Here is a 19,145-nt window from a genome sequence, read left to right as displayed (position 1 = left end):
CGCGCCGAAGCCGAAGGGCAGCCAATCGGCTCAGCGATTCCCCGGCGCCTCCTCCTCCCTCCCTCCGGAGAGCTCCGTTTCCACCTATCAGAGAGGAGAGAGGCTCCTTGGCCATGCTCGGCGGCCTGGGATTGGCTGCGCAGAGAGAGAGGCGGGCAAGGAAGGGAGGGCGGGGAGTCCGTGGCGGGAAGATTCGAGCCAGGGCGTGGCGGGCGTTTCAACGGCCCCGGGCGCGCGGGCGAGAGGGGGCGGGGCCTCGCCAACTGCCTTCTCCTCAGCCGAGCGCGCGCCTGCGAGGGGCCCCTTCCGCGCGGCTGCCATGGAGCCGGGGGCGCCGCGAGGGAAGAAGGGCCGGGGAGGGAGCACGATGCTCCGCGGCGACGAGCCCGGCTGGGAGGCGGCGGCGGCGGCGGGCGGAGGCGGCGGCAGCAGTAAAAAGCCCAAGTTTGTGAGTAGCCTGAGGCAGCTCTGGGCTCCCGGGAGCCTCTCCTTCCCTCCCCAAGGCCCGTCTCTGGGAAATACCTCTTTTTGAAAAACAACAACTGATTTCCCTCATGGGGGGGTTGGCCACCCCCCCCCCCCAATTATGCTGCCCAGGAACTTTCCTTCGGAACTGGCTGCCTCTTGAGGCCCAGGAGGCGCCTTGACTCTTCACTGCAGCTGCTGGAAAAGATAATGGGCTAGACAAGCCACCCCAGGCTGGGAAAGTTAGACCAGCTCTGATAGCTGTGCATTTTTCTGGATTTTCTTTTTGTAAACCGCTTTAAGGGTGAAGTTTTTCAATATATATAAAAAAACTATAACTAGGATATTTAAACAAAAGCAGCTTGAAGGCTTTTTCTTTCAGCATGAGGCCAGTCGGGAGAAGGGTGTTCAGGCATCTCTAGAGATGCTGCCCCTGCTTGCTACCTCACCCTCGGGCAGAGGTTTTCAGACTTGCCTGCAGAGCCAGCGGCCTCTCACCCCTTTTCAAACATCCTTCTTTTGTGGAGTGTTTCCTCAGCCTCCTCTCCCCTCTTCTTAGGAGTCCTCTGGGAAGCTGCCCCGGTCTCTGGGCCACCCGCAGGGCCTCAGAGGAGGGTGTCCCCAGAGACTGGCTGAAAGAGAATGTGAGGCCATCACCTTACTCACCTTGAGTGGCAGCAGCTGGCGCAGCTGGGCCTGCATGGCGGAAAGGCTTCTCTTCAGTGCTGGACACTCAGCTCCCAGGCAGGCCTTGCACACAGTAAGCACAAGAAAGGCCAGCACTGCGCCTGCCTCTCCAGCCTCCCACTTGTCTGTCCATTCCCAACAGCAAGGGCTGGCAGACTGGCTGGGCTCCCTCATCCACTTGCTTGCTTCCTCCGAGGCTGCCTCAGCTCCTGGCAACCAGCACCCCCTGGCCAGCCCCAGAGCCAGGGCTGCTGCAACAAACAGCCATGCAAGCCTTTGGGAGGCAGAGATGCAATAGGGCATCAGAGGAGGGAGGGAAGGAAGGAAAGAGAGATGGAAGCCAATATTGCCCACAGCACACCTGATCATCATTCAAGGCACACTGGTTGATAACCACTGCCCTAGGGTGTTTTATTCTGATACTGATAAAGGGGACTCTTAGCCACAAGTTCATACAGAGTTCGCAGGGAAGGGATGGTTGTCTCCTTATCTGCTAGCTTTTCTGGGCATAAGCAGGTTAAAAAGGGGGGGGGCAGCAGGGGCAGTTCTTCTTCACTTACTGCCACTCAAGCCAAGCCAAGGAGGCCAGGGACTTGTGGCTGTTCCATGGGATGGGTTCTTGAGGTTGTCTAGTGGGGTATCATCAGGGTTACCTCCACATTTACAGAGACCAATATGATGATGGAAAGTGAAGGAATATTGCTTGCATAGTGAAATTATACCTAGAATTTCTTTGCTAATTTTTGGTAGAGTATCTGAACTGCATTAAGAGCTTGTTTCTTTATTTACAGCATTTGCACATCAAGACACTGACAGATGATGTGGTAAGATTATTTTGCTTTTATTCTGCTGCGACTAACTGTATGTTTTACCACACAGATAATGGGAACTTGCTTTGTAAAATAAACACTTTTTGTCATTCAGATTTGGCACTTAACTGAAATGCAGTAACTCACTTCAGATGTAATGCCAAATAATGATTTTGTGTTACATGAACTTGCCTAAGGCTAATGTGCTGTCCCCCTGCCCATAATGCCATCTCATATTTTTTCTTTAGTTAATGGGTAAGTGAACCAATAAATGGATAAATGTGAGTAAAAAATGATAACAATAAAAACTATAACAATTTGCTGTGGCATCCTACAATTGGCTGTGGCAAGTTTGCTTGTAAACTAGAATTGGGAATTAAATGTTTGGTTGTAAATAATAGTTTGCCCAGATTTGATGTAGTGATAAACTATAGTTTTTGACAAAACAAGTATAGGAGGAATAAATGGGTATCCTAAGCGTTGTTCATGCAAACCAAGCCAATAAGTTGAGTGTGCCATTGGTTAACTATGCTTTAACCATGCTTCCACACTTATGAAAGAGATGTCCTGTTTATTGTGTTTTGGCTGGAATTCTCCATTATCTATTCAGCTAACAACTTTCTACATCTCTGAGAGGTCAGAGTTATAGATGACAGTCCTGGGTCCTACCTTATTTTTAGGTATTTTGCTGCAGGAATGTATTTAGGGGTCCTATTAACTTCTTTGGACATGATACCAAATTATAGTTTAGAATTATGTGTATGAGCCTAAGTTTATTTCAGGCTTGCATTCCAGATCACCTTTCTAGTACTGCTGTGAGGAGATTGGGAGCTTTAACTTGTGTGTCCAGTCAACTGCTTATTTAATTATTTTAGAACCCTAAACTGTAGTTTATATTTACTATGGTTTGTTGAATAAAGCTATTGCTGATTAGGTAGAGAGTTGCATAATCCCAGTATCACCATACTAATGTACAATTTTTTTTGTTGAAGACTGCCACATGTGGTTGGATATGCCACAGCAGCAAATTGCAAAGTATGGGCAGGGGTATAAGGAATATGGCAATTTTTAAAGTGCACTTGTGCCATGTTGTTCAGGACTTTATATAGTTACCTTGATAGCATGCTTGGTAGCATGCTGACATACAACACAGGTGTCAGTAGCTAATGCCCAATAACATCTAGACTAAAGAATTCTTCAGTGGCTGCAGCTTACAAACCAGCTTCAAGGGTGGCTCTCCAAAGGGTGAGTTACAATACTTTATATTCAGGGCTAGTGATGCTTGAACCCATGCAGCCAAACTATCCGAATCCAATAATGGTTGCACCTGATGTACCAAACGATGCTGGTAAAATGTGGTTGTAGCTACTGAGGTAACCTGAACCTCAAGTGACAAAGCTGGGAGTACCCATAAACTGGTATATCAGACAAAGTGCAACCTGGCTCGTCCAGGCTCAGTCCTGTATATCAAACCAAAGTTTAGTGTTTGTCTAAGCAAAGCCACAATGAGTCGGAGTCACCTAATGATGGTAGGAATGAAATAGTACTAGGTATACAACATTTTTTTTAAAAAAATGTTTTTGCTTTTTTGTATTTCAGTGCTACTGTAAAGAGATACTACTGATCCCATGTATAAGAAGTATTTTTAGGATGCACTGTGTACAATATGAACTTTAGACATATTCATTCTTAGTTCTTGTTCAGTTTGATAGATTTTCAAGTATACGAATTCCTGGGAGCAAAAAAGATCGACCAACTATAATGAATCTGAAACAATTGCATTCTACAACCAGCAGCTGGCCTACATCTACAGATTTGGATGACTTCATTCCTAATCCTTTATCAGACGGGGAGATCCTATCACTATTTGAAAAAATGATGGTAAGAGAAATTGTTCAATTGGCTATGAAGGTGTAATGATATCTTAAACAGAATACTAAAGTTCCCACTATGCTATTGGGTTTCTCTTTCTGCACAATAAAAGCACTGTTAAAGTTATATCTGCACACTCATTAAAAAATAGTTCAACTAGTTGTGTGTGAATTTTAGCAGTGGCAGATAGTATTACAGTCCATTATATGAATGGCTCTCTTCTACTAAGAATCTTGCCTGTTGATATAGCCTTGTCCACTTATGGCACCAGCTTAATTTTCATATTATTCCATAAGGGTGAACGGTACCTTTCAAAATAGTTATGGCAAAGATTATACTAGTACCATTACTCTTGTTTTATATATGCGACAAAAATATTTTTGACTATTTTTTCTTGAAAAATCGACAAGAGCAATTTATAAATGAGCAGCAATAATGAAGGAAATGGTTACCAATAAATCATATATATTAGTAAACCCTAAATTGCATCTTTCTATAATTTCTACTAGTCCCAACTAATAATAATTAATAAGAGTAATTTATTATTTGTACCCTACCCATCTGACTGGGTTGTCCTTGCCACTCTGAGCGGCTTTCAGCATATATACATAGTAAAACATAGTAAAACATTAATCCTTGAAGAGTTTCCCTATGTAGTGCTGCCTTCAGATGTTTCCCAAATGTTATATAATTACTCATCTCCTTAATATATGATGGGATGGCATTCCACAGGGTGGGCGCCACTACCAAGAAGGCCCTCTGCATGTTTCCCTGTAAATTCACTTCTTGGAGTGAGGGAACCGCCAAAAGGCCTCAGTGCTGGATCTCTGTGTCTGGGCTGAGTGATGGGGGTGGAGACGCTCCTTCAGGTATACAGGGCCAAGGCTGTTTAGGGCTTTAAAGGTCAGCACCAACACTTTGAATTATGCTCGGAAATGTACTAGGAGTCAATGTAGGTCTTACAGAACGGGTGTTATATGGTTCCGGTGGCCACGCCCAGTCGCCAGTCTAGTTGCCACATTCTAGATTAATTGTAGTCTCCGAGTTACCTTCAAAGGTAGTGCCGCGTAGAGTGCATTGCAGTAGTCCAAGTGGGAGATAACCAGTGCATGTACCATTCTGGTGAGACAGTGCACAGACAGGCAGGGTCTCAGCCAGCATACCAGATGGAGCTGGTAGACAGTCGCCCTAGACACAGAATTAACCTGTGACTTCATGGACAGCTGTGAGTCCAAAATGACTCCCAGGTTGCGCACCTGGTTGTTCAGAGACACAGTTACCCCATTCAGGACCAGGAAGTCCCCCTTTCCCCCAGAAACATTACTTCTGTCTTGTTGGGATTCAACTTCAGTCCATTAGCTGCCATCCATCCTCCAACTGCCCCCAGAAACTCACACATGACATTCCCTGCTTCACTGGTTCCAATTTAAATGAGAGGTAGAACTTGGTATCATCCACCTCTTCATTTTCACTGTAACTGAGCTGAGCTGAGCTCACAGTCCTTCAACACAAAAATGCACTCCAGGTTAATCTAATCTTTCTACATTTCAATAGTTAATAGGATCATTTTGTTGCTTTTGTTAAATAAAAAAATCCTTGCAATCTACAGCAAATAACTCAGGATTTGCCAGCATATTCTAATGAACCTTTTATACATTCCTGGTTTATGGTAAGGTAATTTTGTTTGTAGAAGGGGGGTAAATCATAGTATGTAATGTCTGTTTTGCCTTTTCCCCTTAGGAAGATATGAATTTAAATGAAGATCGGAAGGCACCATTGAGAGAGAAAGATTTCAGTACCAAAAAAGAAATGGTGGTGCAATATATTAGTACTGCTTCTAAAGTGGTAAGCACTCTTGAGTGGAGTGGGTGTTTGGGTGGGAGAAAAACTAACAGATATTAAGAGATTGATGCAAATCAAGGAAAACACTACTTTTATCAGGAACTGCAATCACAACTCCCAACAAGTACAGTCCAGTTCATGCCAGATTGCATGTTATTTAGTTAAGATATTTATATACCACTTATTCACATTTCTAAGAGGTGTAAATAAAAACAATCCACAGAAAATGGGACAATAGAATGATAAGACTTTATCATGAAACCAAACATCACCTTAAAATAAGTGCTAGAACAAGAAAGTCTGAGTCAAGTGTCTGAAGTTCAGCAAGGAGGGCGCTCAGCTGGGAGGGAGTTCACAGCCTTGGGTCCACTATACTTAATTCATAACTTTGGTTAGTTATGAGCTGCATATCTGAGCCACGGGGGACCACTGACAGAGACTCATTCAAAGATCTCAGTGTTTGGGCCTGGATATAAGGGATTATGGACTCATATTGTTACAAATTAACTTTGTAAATTAACGCACGAACCTTGAACCTGGACCGGTTAAATATGGACAGCCAGTGCTTGCTTTTAAGCACTGGAATTATGTGCTGGTACTGTTACGATATAGAAGCAATGCAGCTGCAAACTGCTAGCTTGAAAAGTAAACATGATGGGAATGTTGTGACTGTCCGTGGGAAACAGAGGGACAGTCAGCTCACAGGGCAATGCACCGGAATTAGCTCAGAGTGTAATATGAGCTCTTCCTCTTGCTCTTGTACAGGAAGTACAGGAGGTGTTTGTCACTCGACTGCTGGAGCTTGAAGAGAGCAGTCATGTTTTCTGTAATGCTGCAAAGACAGGAATAAAAGCATGTAAATACGTTTCTGTCTATCTCCTTTTCCCTGCCGGGAGAGCAGGAGGGAGGGGTGTGTTCTTCCCATGCTGAGAAGAATCGCCTATCGAGACCTAGCCTGGATCTTGCTGGGGAATGCAGTCAGGAAGGTCAACGGGAGACCAAGCCGGGTGCCTGGGAGTGTTGCCAGTTACTCCCGATATAGGCTTGATTTCTGACAGGTACATCGACAAACTAGTCACAGCATTTTGCATCAGCTGGAGCTTCTGAACCAGGCATAGGATAGCCCCACATAGAGAGCCTTACAATAATCAAATTTTGAGGTTATCAATTCATGAATTTCCACAGCTAGGCTAACCCTATTGGTACACTATCTATAGTTGGTAAAAGGTACTCCTGGCTATTTAGGCTACTATTAAATCTGAATGTAAGTTTGTTAGTTCTGCTATTTTTAGAAAATGAAAACAGTGCCTCTTTCATTTAAATGAAGTACGAATGATTTACAACGCTTTATCTACCAAACAGGTGTGTTTCATTTTCATCTGATGAATTGCTTTAGTTTGCCCAGTAACTATCAGTCATGGCAATTTAGTTTGTTTGGGTAGGACAAGGCAGAATGAAGCAGAAAGAAGCAACTCTTGAAAGAAGAGAGGTCAAAGCTGTTCAGTACAACAGGTTCCTAGGTTGCCTATTTCTACTGCCTAGGAATGGAGTGGATTCAGCCTTTAATTCCAATTTGGCCTTGCTCCCTGAAATGGTGCTCTCACAGATGTCTTAGTGGAAACCAGGGCCAAAAGTAAAGATCTCCTCTCAAAAAGAAAGGGGGGGGGGGAAAGAGGCTAGATTAAGATCCAGGGAATACCCAAGTTGTAAACCCTCATGTGCCCAGAGACCTATTTACATGTCCTTATAGGCACCTCCTCTCCAAAACACGGGGGATTCATAAGGTTTGAAAGACAAACCAGTATTGGTAAAGACTCTTCAATTCAGTTAGCTTCCAGAATCTTTTCAAAATGAACAACCTGTGCCTTAAAGGCATTTACATTTACCTATATTCAGAACTGCATCAGGTTCCCCTGCCGTGCAAGGTCCCACTAGGACCTGGAGAATACCTTAACCTGTCTTCAACAATATGGCTTCCTGATAAACTGGCAAAAGAGCCACCTTTGCCTCTTGCTGCAGATCCAGCATCTGGAGGCTACTATAGATATAGCATCCGGGGGAAACTATAAATACAGCAACCTTTGCTCATGAAATCCATACGGCTTTTGTTGCATTTTTAAAAAGCTGCTGCAAAGGGCTGGGCATCATTCTGATGGCTTGAAGCAGTTGTGGCCACAGTGTATTAGATAAGTATTCATTTTTTTAAATATATCATTGAATATGTTTGTATTGAGATTTAATTTTATATTGTATACTGCTCAGTATGCAGGTGGGTAATGACACGTTTCAGTTTTTTCTGTACTGCAGGTCCCCCAGCACATGCCAAGCTAGCATGTTTGGGAGGATACACTAGGGAGGCACTTGCAGATGATTAGTGTATTTGTTCTTAGAGTGAGTACCCAATCTAGTAGTTTTAAAAGTGTTAGTGGCCATTATGTGTTGCTTTATGGTTAGTTGTTTTTAGTTAATTTTATGTAACTTCTGTACCCCAGCCTGGAATCTATTGTAATGTAGGGCAGGCTATAAATACATTTTTTATTTTTAAAAAATACTACTTGTATAAATGTAAGGAGGTACAGTGGTGCCTCGCAAGACGAAATTAATCCGTTCCGCGATTCTCTTCGTCTAGCGGTTTTTTCGTCTTGCGAAGCAAGCCCATTGACAGTTTAGCGGATTAGCGCTACAGCTGTCAAGCGGCTTCCAGCGATCAGCTGTTAAGCGGCTTATCAGCGGAACAGCTGATAAGCGGCTTAGCGGCTTAAGAAAAGGGCGAAAAAAGCGAAAAAACCCCGCAGGGGGATGCAAGATTTTTTTCGTCTTGCGAAGCAACCCCATAGGGGAATTCGTTTTACGAAGCGCCTCCAAAACGGAAAACCCTTTCGTCTAGCGGGTTTTTCGTCTTGCGAGGCGTTCGTCTTGCGGGGCACCACTGTAGTTAACTTTAAACATGTAATGCTCTCCAAGTAATCCTATGTACCATGTGTAATTGCTTAATTTTTATGATCAGCTAGATATAATTTTAAATTATCATTTATTTTATTGCATCTATATTCCAGCTTTCTAAGTTATACATTCTTCATATTTTATGATTTTAAACTAGCTAGAAAATTGCTTTAGTTAAATACTGAGTTTCTCTAAAAGTTAGTAGTTTAATGAGATGCTTGTGAATTGTAACTGGTAAAATGCAGTGAACTGAGATATTGAGCAAGTATTACTTTCCTTGCAGGGGTGCCTCAAGAGTAGCAAGCAGATTTCACCACAGGAGTTCATATATGAACTGAAATCAGGAACAGTAGATGAAAAACTTGTCGGTTGCTTAGAATCCCTCCGCGTGTCATTGACTAGCAATCCTGTCAGGTAATTCAAGTAGTTCAAAAGTTTTCCTTTTTTTAAAAAAAAAGGTGTGTCGCTGTATTTCTATATGACCATCTTCCTTCAGTAAACAAAAAGCAAATTAGTAAAATTTTATAAGGTGTTGTCTTTTACCAGGTGTGTTTCTGACTTTGTTTAAGGTAGAGTTTCTCCAGAATCTCAATCTCTGAATATCAGTGGCAGTAACTTTCCTCCAAATGCCTTTCCTAGATGTCTTGTTGTTTCCCCCCTGTAAATATATACAAGTGGTATTAGAAATATGAAGTTGCATGTCTAATATTTTTGCTGAAGTTGTAGGGATAGCAGAATTGGACTTTAAAGTAGGAACAAGTGACTACAGTTTGTGTTGTGATCCAGAGAAAAGATGGTGCTTTTGTTTTATAGCAGCTCAATGATTCTCCCGTGTGTGCATTGCTATGCTGCTCGTGTACTTCATCTGTGTTTCTCATTTACTGGATACTAAATTAATCTCCATATCATTATGATGTTGCCAAAAGGTCTCTTGAACTAAAATTAGAATTTGATTTAATACTAGCTGTAGTGTTTTATGGCAATGTCTACATATAAATTGTTTAGAGTCATTTATGAACACTAAATGTTCACACATTTTAGAACTTATTCTCTATTATTGTCTACGCACCTTTTCAAGGCCCTTTCTGTGTCAACTGTTTGTGTCCCACAGTAGGGCTACTGAGAAGAGATGTGGAGCAGAGCTGCAATATTAATGCCGCATGATCGGCATTCTTACTATAAAGAAGGCATCCTCCTTATCTATGTGCAGATAAGTTGATACCAAACAGCAGTAAACAAGTTGGGAAATGATATATGAAACACACATCCCTCTCTCAAATATCATACAGGTTGCCTGCAAGTCTTTGCCTATTTTTGAGTGATGTCACATGGGGAGTTTATATTTCGGAATGTGTAAAGATTTTCAGTGCTGTTAAAACTTGTATTTCCTAAGGATGCGACAGCTGTTTTTAAGTGGTAACTACTGTTACATGGTTAAAATATTTGGCACATTAGGCTAAGAAACTTAGTTTCCCATGTTTGTGTCTGTGTGTACATAGGAAGCATTGTACAGTGGTGCCCCGCAAGACGAACGCCTCGCAAGACGAAAAACCCGCTAGACGAAAGGGTTTTCCGTTTTGGAGGCGCTTCGTAAAACGAATTCCCCTATGGGGTTACTTCGCAAGAAGAAAAAAATCTTGCATCCCCCCGCGGGGTTTTTTCGCTTTTTTCGCCCTTTTCTTAAGCCGCTAAGCCGCTTATCAGCTGTTCCGCTGATAAGCCGCTTAACAGCTGATCGCTGGAAGCCGCTTGACAGCTGTAGCGCTAAGCTGTCAATGGGCTTGCTTCGCAAGATGAAAAAACCGCTATACGAAGAGCCTCACGGAACGGATTAATTTCGTCTTGCGAGGCACCACTGTATCACTAAAAAAGTTTGGTGTCTGGTTGAAAAACATTTGGTCAAAATGATACATTGGTGTTAATCATACATAAGCATACTTTTGTCTGTTTTTTCGTTACCTGTTTTTCAAAGTCTTTTTCAATTTTCTGTGGTTATACTGTATTTAATTGTATGTTATTTGAGGGCGTTTTTCTTCTTTTCTCAACTTTTTTGCTGCTGTCTTGGTTTTTGAATTTCAGTTATATCCACATTGGTTTTTTCTTTTGGTACCAAACATTAGCTCATGAACAGCAGTCAGGGTATGTACTGTAATTGAACAGATGTATTCACTTGCATAGTTTGCTGCTGTTGGAAACTAACTTGCCCAAGACCCACTATTATATTGGAAACAATTAGCAACGTCTGATAATTGCCTTGCACAAAAAAGAGGCTGTGGAAGCCCCAGCCCAGATTGTGACTGCAGCATAGAATAGAGACCTTGTGCTCTGCTTTCTTGCAGCAAAATATCTCAGCTTAGCTGTGACTTGCCATGATTGGGAAAAAATGTGTGCTCACATAGAGGAAATAGTATTTGTGGGAGGAAGGGACACATTTAAGTGGAGAAGATGGTGTGGGTTAACCCCCACTGTCCCACACCATAGTCCTGGACTCGATTACAAGCTCTACAGCCCCCATAAAGAAAGAAAATAAATAAATAAATAGTTGAGCTGGGAGATGTAAACCTGACATCTTTTTCTCAAAACCAAGACTAACATTCCAATCTAGAAATCAAACTGGCCTGCAAAAATCTGTGTCTCCTGGTTTGTGGGTGTCTTGCTGTCCACCACACGGAAAGGATTCTGAGCTCTTGACGCTATTTTTATATAACTATAGTAATTGCTTGAAATAAAAGGTCACCTAATGGATACAATATTCAAAATATATTTTTCACCACCTCTTAATACTTGCAGTTGGGTCAAGAACTTTGGATATGAAGGACTTGGATTACTACTGGACATCTTGGAAAGATTGGTTGAAGCAAAGCAGTAAGATTTTTTTCTACAAATATACAGTCTAGGCCTGGGTGATGTATTGATTCATCGCCCAAAACCAGTTTTGAAACCTGCATTGCGGCAATGATTTCACAATTTTAGGCCAGGCAATATACCATGAATGCCCGCATGTGTTGCCAGCGTTTCAGGCATGGCCTCCTCAATCCTCAGCGAGCCCAGCAGGGCCATTCAAGACCCGCTTCCTCCCTCCACAGCCCAGCCAGCCATCCCCAAAGATACTGGAGTGGGGTTGGGGGTGGCAGCATGCTTGCACCTACCTCTTGTGCTTTGTGCTGTGCTCGCTGCTTGCCCACCCATCATTTCTTCGGCTGAGCAAGTGGGCTGTTCCTCCATCCCTTCTGCCTCACACCTGGTGCCTCCTGCAAGACCCTGTGATGGGAGCATGTGGGGAACAGCAGTAGCAGCAGCGCTGGCTCCTTTTCCTCATCTCCAGCCCTGTACCTTCATGGTTGATTGGTGGTGGCGGTGCCCATTTCCCTTCAAGTCACTACTTGCAAGATGGAAGTAGTGGGGCTGGCTGTGGTGCTGGAGCTGTTGGGAACACAGTGAGGTGGCAATGGCCATGGGGTAGGCTAGGAGTGAGCTGGTGTGTCTGCTTGGGGGCGGTGAGGTGCTTAGGCAAGGCGATGCTGTGCTGTCAGTGTATGCTGTCCCATTGGTGCAGATGGGAGCTGCATTGTGGTGTAAATGAGGAATGGCTATGGAGGGTTAACTGGCTACTCTACTAAACTAGTTCAAACCACTTTGAAGTCCTCCTTCCTCATTTTCAGACATTGTGATATATCACTATAATGCTCTTCTGTAATGCTCTGCTGGTGATGCATCACATTGTTGAAAAGCAGATATTGCCCAGCCCTAATTCTAAGAGTAGAATAGCTTGCATTATGATATAAATTTCTTGTCCTTAATTTGTTTCAGACAGGAACAAATTCTGAAGAAGTTACAGCACAAGATCATACAGTGTTTGAAGGCCTTTATGAATAATAAGGTTAGCAACATCATTTGCTTAATTATTTAAGACTGCTGTCGTATACAGTACTTGGTTACTTGGAAATAAGCCCTATTAAACTCAGTGACACTTTCATTTCAAGAAGAAATTAAGTATAAACACACATAACTGATACTGTTAACAGTTAAGTGACATGCCAACCTTTGTCTCATATCCTTGATTCTACTGGCACTTACATAACTAGATACACAAATTGAAGCTGCAATCCTATGTTCAGTTCTTGTTGGGGTCAATATCTGGTATGTTATGGTTTCCATTCAATAATAGTTTATTTTTTGCATTACATGTTAAGCATTATCTGCGAATCAAGCCATTGAGGTGCCAAAAGATCATAGTTAATCTACAAGTTAATCTTGTCGTGTCCAGTGGGGCTCCTCCCCTTTCCCCTTGTGTTTAGGATTTCAACCTCATGGTACTAATTTAGTTTCCTCATTAGGAGGCCTTCATGCATTTTTATGAGGTGTCAACTGGAAAAAGAAGTTAGCTTAGTCCACTGGTAGAATCAAACTTCAACATTTACACACTGAAACTAACACATTTATTTTAAATCCAAGTCCAGTTTCCTTTCTGCAGGACAGCATTGTTTCTATATGAGACCCTACGCATGTTCCAAAAGCAGCAGAAGATACTGTATCTGTTGCACTCCCTGCTAAATACTCACTTAAAATTTAAATATGGCAGTTAGGAGTAAATCAGTTGGTACATACAGAGTATTCTTATGAAAAACTAACTTTATCTGCTTACACAGATAGCAGATGATGCATATGAAAATGAAACATGTAAAGCCAAAGACTGGGCGTGAAACGATGGGATTGTATAAAAATATTGAATGTTGCAAATTAGTCATTTGCCTATGACAGTGGTTTTCAACCTTTTTGAGTCCATGGCTCCATTGACCAACCGCATTCTTTCTGTGGCTCTGCTGTGGGATACAGGAATTCCCACTTATATGGGGGTTTGTGCTGCCAAGTACAACAGTTCTTTCCAAGGATATCAGGACAAAAGGAATGAGGAGGTGGAAAGGGAACCAGAACAGTTTTAACAGGCATACAAAGCATTAGCAGGCATACAAAGCATAACATAAAACATACCCGACAGGGGCTACCCAATCTCCCCTTCAGCTGCCTGGAGCCCCAGGTAGTGCAGCAGGAAAAAGACCCTGACCATCGGTGTCCCATCATCAGGTCCTTTGGTCTGGGCAGAAGCTCACCGGGCCCCTCCCACCTATGGCTTTCATAGCCTGCCTTGATGCAATCAAGTGCACCTGGCATTACTCATGATTAATACAGAGCAGCTGAGAGTCTCCCACTACCTGCAGCCGGCATCCAGCCAGCACTTGCAACACAGAAGAACCCAATAAACCCCTGACAGGTGAGAATCCAGCAGACCTCAAACTGGGGATGTTAAAGGGAAAGGGACATGCCACCTCACTCCTCAAAATACAATTGTCTTCCGCATTTCCACTACAGGGTTGCATTCCGGCCCCCTACTTGCATCACTTGGATGTGCGTAAGTGGGGATGTCCCCCATTCCACCCCACATGTATGATAGCACACATACAATAGCCAGGTTCTTTAAAAAACTGAGCACGCAAGGCTTAGCGACAGATGTGGAAGGACACAGTGTGGCGGTATTAGGCAATTATTAGACTGCGTGTATGCCTGTAGTATAAGTTTACTGTGTGTGAGTAATGTGAAGGGTGTGTCTAGTGTGGCTGAGTATTACCGTATTGGCCCGAATATAAGCTGCATCTGCAAATAAGCCACACCTTTAAAATTCAGGGGAGGGGAGAAAAGAAAACTACCCAATATATGCCACTCCCTTAAAATTCCACAGGGTCTCACACCCGTTCCATTTTACTATATGTTTGTTTCAGCAGTGTTATTGTAAAAGGCAATTTTTGCAAGGTCGCAAATTTTAGCTGCTCTTTTAACAGTTCATGGTCAGAATTTGGAAAAGAAGCGCAACTTATATTCAGGCCAATACGGTAAATATTCTGAGAATTGTAAGAGCCTAAGCAAATTTCCACTTGTGTATTCTTCCTTGTTATTTTATTCTTATTGCTATAAGGTTTTTGTATGAGTGCTTCAACAAAATACTACATGGTAGTTTTTTAGTCATTTGAGTAGTGTGCAGTCCTGCCTACCTGGAATATTTGTATTTTGAAAGTGGCTAGGAGAATTGGTAAACTAATAGAAATTACTCTTTTTATAAATGGATGGCACTTGCCTTCTTTCTGTTAACTATCACTTTTTGTTTTGTCCAGTATGGTTTGGAAAGAATAATGGGTGAAGAGAGAAGCTTTTCATTACTGGCTAAAGCAATTGATCCTAAACAAATCAGCATGATGACTGATATAGTTAAACTTCTTTCTGCAATATGTATTGTTGGAGAGGAAAACATGTAAGTACAGCACTGAATATCTAAGTTGGTTGGTGACTTAGAAGTAAGTAGGTGAAAGTTGTTAATTGGAAATGGTTGTATTGAGACCTAAAGTTTAATCTTGAAAATACCAATACCTTGGCAGTAAGCATTTTTAAACAATGCACAGAAAGCTGGATCCATTAGCACACATTGTTTTGGTGGTGTTTGCAAACAAGGCTTTGCCAAGATGTACAGAATGGAGGCCTGTTTTACAAACATCTGTACAATCACAAGGGTTAAAGCCAGGGAACTGGTGCTTCGCTCTCAAAGGTGGCAGCAGCCAGAGACCCTCAGTGGAGGAGGTGAGCTGTTTAGCAGGCCCTCTTCCATAACTGCTGGAATTCCTCCTCCTCTTAAGAAAGCCAGCCTTTTTGCACCTTTGGCTGGCAGAGGGAAGCCTCCCCCATCTCACCCCCTGCTGACTGAATGATTGAGAGCCCATCTGGGCTCAGTCTACCAAGGAATTGGGGGCTATATCAAGACATGGTCCAATGGGCGGTTGTCCCTTTGTGGGAAATGGCTTCAGGAGGAGGCAAGGGCAATCACCCCCGCTCCCGCCCGTAACATCATCTTCTCTGATGATGGCCTTGCCTTATTTGTTTAAAATGTTTTTCAAAAAAAAAATTATTGCTTTTAAATTTGTGTGTTTTTTAAATTTGGGTTTGTTTGTTTATATTAAGGGAGGTAAGATGTGTATGGGAAGAGAGGAACTGCGGAGGGCAGGGGGACTCCAATTACAGTGGCTCTGGGCAAGGGGAGGTGTGGTGTAGGGGCGGGGCATGCCTGGTAAGGGGTACACTGCACAGGCAGTTAGTGACTGACTGTGCCAGCCCTCAGAGGTTGATGGATTCAGTTGGTTTCCAGAGGGCCCTGGTTGGTGTGACTGGCACACTTGTTGAAGCCCGGGCTGACTTGTAGAACATCCAAATGGTTCAGGCCATTGAAACAATCACATGAGTGCACTTTCCCACTTCGTAGAGCCCACTTGTGGCTCAAGTGTTTTTGGTGGTGCAGAGTGCCTTTCATTGGCTTCGACTAGTGGCCCAGCTGCAGCCCTGTCAGGGCAGGAATAACCTAACATATGCTGTCTATGCTCTGGTAATCTAGGTTAGATTATTGGAACATGTTATACATGGGGCTGCCACTGAAAACGGTTTGGAAACTTCAGCTGGTGGGGAATTCTCCCAATTCTCCTAAACAATCTGGCCTTTTAAACTGTGAGTGGGTGGGTATTGTTTTGTTTGTTACTAAGTTGGGTATTTTTGTAGTGTAAACTGCCCTGTGATCTTCGGATAAAGGGCGGCATACAAATCGTAGTAGTAGTAGTACAGTGGTACCTCGGGTTGCAGACACTTCAGGTTACAGACGCTTCAGGTTACAGACGGTGCTAACCTGGAAGAAGTACCTCGGGTTAAGAACTTTGCTTCAGGATGAGAACAGAAATCGCGTGGTAGCGGGAAGCCCCATTAGCTAAAGTGATACCTCAGGTTAAGAAAAGTTTCAGGTTAAGAACGGACCTCCAGAACAAATTAAGTTCTTAACCCGAGGTACCACTGTAATAGTAATAATAATAATAAATGATGATGATGATGATAAGTAATAATAAATAGATTATAGAGAAGATTCCATTCCAGCTGGTAATCTTAATATAGAATTCTGTATGCATAGTCCTCCTCAAACTTGCTTTAAGGACATTAAATAAAGAAATTGCTTTAAAATTAGTTTTATGCTATTATAATCCATTTCTTTTTATTGGTAAATATAAATTATTTATTTGGTTTTTCATGTTATAGCCTTGAAAAAATTTTGGACGCTTTGACTACAGCAGCAGAAGAGAAAAACATTGACAGATTTTGTCCCATTGTGGAAGGTCTTCAGGGGAATTCCATCCATCTGCAAGTAAATGATAAGTTTGTGTGCTTTTTTTTTATAGCAGAGGCAGCGTCTAAGGAAGACTAAAAATAAAGCTAGGGTGGGGTATATGTACCAGTTCTATTTGCAGATGGGCAGACAGTGACATTTCTGTGCAATCAGTTGTATTGATTTGTGGCTCTATTATGGCTCTATTATGATGATGACTTAGGATGTCAGAGCTTATGTGCAACATTAGTAACATGTTGCAATCTACTGTACCACTTGGAAAAGCTACTTTTTCCTGAGACCAATAGCGATGGATTTTTTAAAAAGCAAAACCAGAAGTTCATATTTTCCCAAGTGTTATGGAGTTTGGGGGTTTGAAGTACTGTGGAACATGTGCACTAAAAGTCTTATATGCCCACATAACATACTTGGTCTGAAAAAATACATAGCTGAATAGTGGTTGGACTTTTTATCTTAATGGCTAATGGTCTTTGGGGTGTTGGATTTAGAACTGCAAAAGCTTTTTTCTCCTGTTGTAAGAATGTTACGGTGTGTAGCTTACTGAACACCCACCTTCCCTTGCATTGGCAATTAACTTTAAGACAGCCTGTGTTGATGCTTATTGGCTGAGCTAACCCTCTCCTCCACAGCTGCAATATATGAATATCCCCCTCTTCCAGCAATTAGGTTTGAAATTTAATAAATTTAATAAAAAGATAGATGTTTAATAAAAAAAGAAAAAAGCCAAACTGTTTTTTGAAGCCTGAGTGCTTCATGAGAGAGTATGAGAAACTGCATATGGCTTGTGCTGCATTTATTTTGAAGTATTTTATCCTGCCCTTCAGCTGCAAAAAGCTCCCAGAGATCAATAGCAGCACCCTCAGACTTCTGTAACAGAAAAAGAAATGGTACTGGGGGAGGAGGAAAAAAGCAAACTTGGGCAACTGCTCTTACATGCATTTTTAATGGGTATTTGCCTATGGGTGGGTGTGCACCAGCTCTGACCTCACCTGTTTTGGCCTCGCCCATTGCAGTCATGTGGATCCTGGAAGGTTGGCTGTAAGAAAATGTGGCCCTTAGGTTGAAAAAGGTTCCCCACTCCTGATTTAAAGGAGACTTTGTATTAATGTGTAGGTTTACTGTGATGTGTGAAATTTATTAAGAATTTACATACATTCTATGTGTAGCATACATGGTAAAAATATATATACCATATTTTTCCATGTAGAAGATGATTTTTTTTGCTAATTTTTTTTAGTCAGAAATTTGGGGTTGTCTTATACATAGATGGTTAAGAAAAACACTACTTACGAGTAGCAGAGGAAGCCTGGGGGTATTATTTAGGGGGGGAGCACATGCACACGATGCTCGACTAAAGCCTGCAAGGGAGAATTAGGAGGGTCACTTTTGCAGTGAGAGGTTTGCAAACAAACAAACAACCGAAAGGGCGAGAGTGCAATGTGGCTTGGAAAAGGCACTCAAGACAATGCACCAAAAAAGGGGGACGCCCCCCCACACACCTGAAAGGGGGCTGGGCAGGCCCTGGAGCTGAGACCTAGGTGGGCTGCAGCTGCGGTTGCCGGCCTCCGCTGCTGCCTCCTTGCTGGTCTCGGAGGGAATCTGTCCATTAAGCTGCTGCCTGCGTTGGCTATGAATGGAGATGCGACGTGGGCCAGAGAGGCAGCCAGCAGCTCCTTGTCTCTTATGCAGTGCTTCCTTCGCAGCCTCAGTGGAGCAGCATGGCTGCCCAGGCATCTCATACTTGACGTGTTGCCATTGTCACCGCTGCTGCTCCCAGTTCCTCAAGCCTCTCTTACTTTCCCCTCTTTGAATCTCTCTCACACACTCACAAACAAGACACTTCAACTCTCACCCACGGGGTCCTACTGCCTGACAGGCTCCACTCCCAGTTTCCATCCAAGGGGCATGCACCTACTCGGCACAAAAAAAAACCTGGACATTTTGCCAGATTAAAGAAACGCACTGCAGGCGCCATGAAGGCCTGTCATTTCACTTACTACTTCTGCCAACCAGTGCAGACCACTGCGGCAAGCCAGGTTAGGCAGAGCAGGAGCTCTCCCTGGTACTCTAAATGAAAAAAAAAGTTGTTCTGTTTGATGTTTAAAATATTGATTTCTTAATTTCGGGTTCAAAAAAATATGGGGCGTCTTATACACAGAAAAATACGGTATATTTTTTGTAATATATGTATATATATAGAGAGAGGACATGGGTGAAAAATTAAATTGTTTTATTCATCTTTTGTTGTTTGAGCTGGTAGGTTATTGGTTTATGTTGGCATACATTTCCAGATGTGTTGGTTGTGTCCTATTGAGTCTAAC

General features: G+C 42.7%; 1 protein-coding gene across 1 annotated transcript in view; it reads left to right on the top strand.

The window, feature by feature from the left end:
• Positions 1 to 320: 320 nt before the first annotated feature.
• The window catches only part of DIAPH3 (diaphanous related formin 3), a 128,846-nt gene continuing 110,021 nt past the window's right edge, over positions 321 to 19,145 (top strand). Inside the window, exons 1-9 of the mRNA XM_081907301.1 lie at positions 321 to 448; positions 1,944 to 1,976; positions 3,666 to 3,842; positions 5,574 to 5,678; positions 8,902 to 9,032; positions 11,409 to 11,483; positions 12,429 to 12,498; positions 14,786 to 14,922; positions 16,737 to 16,842. Of these exons, the coding sequence (XP_081763427.1) occupies positions 368 to 448; positions 1,944 to 1,976; positions 3,666 to 3,842; positions 5,574 to 5,678; positions 8,902 to 9,032; positions 11,409 to 11,483; positions 12,429 to 12,498; positions 14,786 to 14,922; positions 16,737 to 16,842 (915 nt within the window). The 5' untranslated portion in view covers positions 321 to 367. The remainder of the gene's footprint in view (positions 449 to 1,943; positions 1,977 to 3,665; positions 3,843 to 5,573; positions 5,679 to 8,901; positions 9,033 to 11,408; positions 11,484 to 12,428; positions 12,499 to 14,785; positions 14,923 to 16,736; positions 16,843 to 19,145) is intronic.

The sequence above is a fragment of the Podarcis melisellensis genome (genome assembly GCF_964234715.1).
Source record: "Podarcis melisellensis genome assembly, chromosome: 4".
Taxonomy (NCBI): Eukaryota; Metazoa; Chordata; class Lepidosauria; order Squamata; family Lacertidae; genus Podarcis; species Podarcis melisellensis.
Note: the sequence above shows the minus strand (reverse complement) of the source record. Positions and strands in the feature narration are given on the sequence as shown.